A 3,766-nucleotide genomic window follows, 5' to 3' on the forward strand; every position below is an offset into this window, starting at 1 on the left:
GTCCTGGTGGTCTTTTAATAGACGCCATGGAGCAGGCTACCACAAGCCCACTGAATGGTTGAGGTTTGAGGCCACTCTCCTACGCTCCTGCGCTCCTTTTGGTAGTCGTGAATCCAAGCTAAAATAGTGTCGACTCTTTTGGTAATGGCGCTGCACGGCGACTGGGTGCGCCTCCTTTAAAGGGTGACCCCTCACGACGAGGCCAGAGTGTGACACTGTCATGGGATGGTTTCAAGGACCTTGTCCGGACCAATTATGTAAGGCTCATTTGGATTGAGTCAGCATTGTAGACAAATAAATACGGAATACAGTATAAACAGCAACTACCTGAGTTGTCTTGTTTTTCCTGTTTTACAATTAACAACACAGTGCACACCTTCATTTGAATGGCAATATTAAAGGCTTCCGGCGGGTCATGGGGGTGGGGGGGGGGGGGGGTCCATGCTTTTGGGAGGAGAATGCCTAATACTGATTGGTTCACAAGTGGGCCTCCGTTGCCGAGCCCACAACACTTGCAGGTATATATGAACTGTCGCTAACCAGGAGCAGATTAGATCATAAATATCAATATTGAACTTGGCGTTTTGTTGTCATACTGCTTGTGGTAAGTTGAAGAATTATTTTTAATTTGTTTTAGTGGGGTGGAGTTAACCTGGATGTGCTCTACAGAGACATGAAGACCCAACAGCCTCTTCACGTGGCCACCCCGGTCAGAGAGAGCCTGGCCTTGACAAAAGTGGCCCAAACGTCCGTCTACCTCAAATTGGATTCATCCCAGCCTACGGGATCCTTTAAGATCAGGGGAATTGGACACCTATGCAAAACAGTAAGTACATTTCTATTTTTGTGGGTAAACTCAAGTGTATAAAAGCTGAAAAGACTTATTTTGAATCTGCAGTGGGCTGAGCGAGGATGCCAGAGATTTGTCTGTTGTTCAGGTGAGCGCCATTCCAATCAGGGTTGGTTCATATTCCTGTGCAGTCAAGTTGAATTTTTTCCTCCTGACTTATTCTAATAGGAGGAAATGCAGGCATGGCTGCAGCCTATTCAGCCCGCCAACTGGGCATACCCGCAACCATCGTGGTGCCCAGCGTCACCCCAAACCCAACGGTGGACCGTCTAAGGGAGGAAGGGGCCAGCGTGGTCATCCATGGCAAGGTTAGATAATCATGGGAACTTTTGACCATCGGAAGAATGGAAAATAAGATGAGACTCACCCTTATATAGGCACTTAACGAAAGCATCGAGTATGGACAGCAACTTGTGGCGAATAACCCAGGATGGATATTCATTTCTCCTTTTGACGACCCCCTCATCTGGTGAGTCGAAGAAACTATTTTAATAAGTCATAAAATATATTTTTCCTCTTCTGACTAAAAGGAAAATAGTTCTAAAGTATGTGTGATCATATTCTATGCTGTCTATCATAAGGAAAGAATATTAATATTTCAGAATTCTTTCAAAAGCCGGTTTGACCTCAGATTCAGTGGGCTTGTGATTTTTTTTTTTTTTAATTCTGAGCAGTAATTTCAAACTGAATGAATCTTTTTTTAGAGAAAAGGCCAGAAAGAACATTTCAGAAGTCATAATCCAATTTTCTATTTAATCTAATTTTATATATATACACTATGACTACTCTAAAGTGACTGTAAGGTTTAAAAAAAATGCAATTTCACGGAAAATAAATAAATTTCAGAGTAAATTGAGAAAAAAATGGCTCAATTAAAGGTAGATAAACTAAGCTAAGTAACTAAGTTTGACAAATGCAATGTTAATGTTCACATAGTGTCTACTGTGGGGGTGACGTGTAGGTTGTGTTTCATTGCAGGGAAGGCCACACATCTCTGGTACAAGAACTGGAGCAAGACATGAAGGAGAAACCTGGGGCTATCGTGCTATCGGTGGGAGGTGGCGGCCTTCTGAACGGAGTGGTAGAGGGTCTGCGGCGAGCCGGCTGGGATGACGTACCCATTGTTGCCATGGAAACCATAGGGGCTCACAGCCTCAATGCAACCATTAAAGCAGGGCAGCTAGTCACTTTACCTGCTATCACCAGGTACGCTATTAACATATACTTACCCATTTTAATGCATGACTTGGCGTTTCTGATCAAAGTCAAACGTCTTTTCTTTCCATCCACAGCGTGGCCACCACATTAGGCCTCACCAGGGTTTCCGCACAGACTTTTAAACTGGTGCAGGAGCACACTGTCTTCTCAGAAGTCGTCACTGACCAGGAGGCTGTAAAGGCAGTGGAACGCTTTTTAGGTGAGTACCAACCGCTGGGACAAAAAAACAGACTGCAAATACGTATCGTATCATCTGATGTGGGGTTCTTCTATGTGTAGATGATGAGAAGATTCTGGTGGAACCAGCCTGTGGTGCTGCACTCGCTGCTGTGTACAGTGATGTCATCAAAAGGTTGAGGGATGAGGGCCAACTGGAGAAGCAGATGGGGCCCGTGGTCATTGTTGTGTGTGGAGGGAACAATATTAGTATGCAGGAGCTCCACAGGTTGAAAAAACAACTTGGTATTCTCTAGCTTGCTTTTGAAAAATGGATTGTTTAATTCTTCCTGTTTATGTTAGTGATCTGCTCTAATAACTTGTTCCATTTTCCATGTGCTCCTTCAACTAAATCATTCCAGACTGTGATATACTGAGTAGAGGGATTAAATGATGTAGCACTACATAGCAGGAAGATGTTGTATTTAAATTGATATTCTTGAAGAAAAAAAAGTTTAGATTATTTCTTCTATTTTGTACTTTGATGTTTTTGAGTGAATAAATTGTACTTTTGAATGTTTCAGCCTTGATTTTTATAAATGAAATTGAAAAGGAATTTTTTTAAATAGACTCACATGCAACGAAAAGAAATAAGTGCTAATCTAACATTTATAAAAAAGAACCTTAACTTTAGAAATTATCACTCAAAAACTATATGATTAAAATACATTAGGTAATTTTGTCTCTAATAAAACATTTTTAAGAGGTTAACCTAAAAAAATAGTATTCATTCTTGACAGAAAATATCAAATAGAAAGTGTTTAAAATATTAAATTTTTTACCCCCTTAAAAAAAGCTATTTTTAGCAGCTATTGAGTGAGAATACTTCTAACAAATCATACACAATCTAATATATATGGGACAGTTACCACAAGAAGAAGTGGTACATGTTGTACCAATGTACAGAACACGCGTTACATATTAAAATCTCACGACAGAGCTGATAAATACTGCAGTGCCATTCATAGGTATGTGCATTGCGTGCCATTTGTGGGTCAGTAGCATGAGGCATGACACATCACAATTTAACACTTGAAATAAATTCCAAGTCTTGTGAGTAGGCTAATGCATTGGGGAAGTGGCCCATTTTCCAACTTTTTATTGGCCAGGAACTGAAGCTACTTCTTTTATGTATTGGTTCAATCAACATGTCAAAATACTTCCATAACATGATGCATTTCAACCTCTCCAGGAATGACTTTGCTGTGGAATGGAAAGAGAAGCAAAGAAATGTTATACGTTTGAGTACAGGAAGTCATAGAATTGCTGGGCGCGTGAATGCCATCTAGCTTAAACTGGTTTGGCCCAGCTCTGGCCTTCGCTAAGGTGTCTGGTTCACAATTTTTAGTGATGTAACAGTAGTCAGTCAAGGGACCTTACATAAAAAGCATAGCACATGGGGGGGAGGGGGTTCCTATTCACGCAACATGTCGAATATATAAAGCCATTGTTAAGGGGGACAAAAATCAAAATGCAGAAAAA

General features: G+C 40.9%; 1 protein-coding gene across 1 annotated transcript; it reads left to right on the top strand.

Moving 5' to 3' along the window:
• The first annotated feature begins 144 nt into the window (after window positions 1-144).
• Window positions 145-2,668, top strand: LOC144195202 (L-serine dehydratase/L-threonine deaminase-like). The gene is made up of 8 exons (XM_077714659.1): window positions 145-165; window positions 638-826; window positions 899-938; window positions 1,019-1,158; window positions 1,228-1,319; window positions 1,829-2,056; window positions 2,143-2,267; window positions 2,348-2,668. Exons 1-8 carry the CDS (start codon window positions 145-147, stop codon window positions 2,539-2,541), a joined length of 1,029 nt encoding a protein of 342 aa, XP_077570785.1. The 3' UTR covers window positions 2,542-2,668.
• The last annotated feature ends 1,098 nt before the right edge of the window (window positions 2,669-3,766 follow it).

Source organism: Stigmatopora nigra, chromosome 4 (genome assembly GCF_051989575.1).
Source record: "Stigmatopora nigra isolate UIUO_SnigA chromosome 4, RoL_Snig_1.1, whole genome shotgun sequence".
Lineage (NCBI taxonomy): Eukaryota > Metazoa > Chordata > Actinopteri > Syngnathiformes > Syngnathidae > Stigmatopora > Stigmatopora nigra.

What these genes read in the sequence shown, in the direction of transcription:
- LOC144195202 (XM_077714659.1), top strand. Translation starts at nt 145, where the DNA reads ATGGCGCTGCACGGCGACTGG. An exon ending in TTGGACACCTATGCAAAACA is followed by an intron (nt 827 to 898) that starts GTAAGTACATTT and finishes TTGAATCTGCAG; the next exon opens with TGGGCTGAGCGAGGATGCCA. An exon ending in ACTTTACCTGCTATCACCAG is followed by an intron (nt 2,057 to 2,142) that starts GTACGCTATTAA and finishes TTCCATCCACAG; the next exon opens with CGTGGCCACCACATTAGGCC.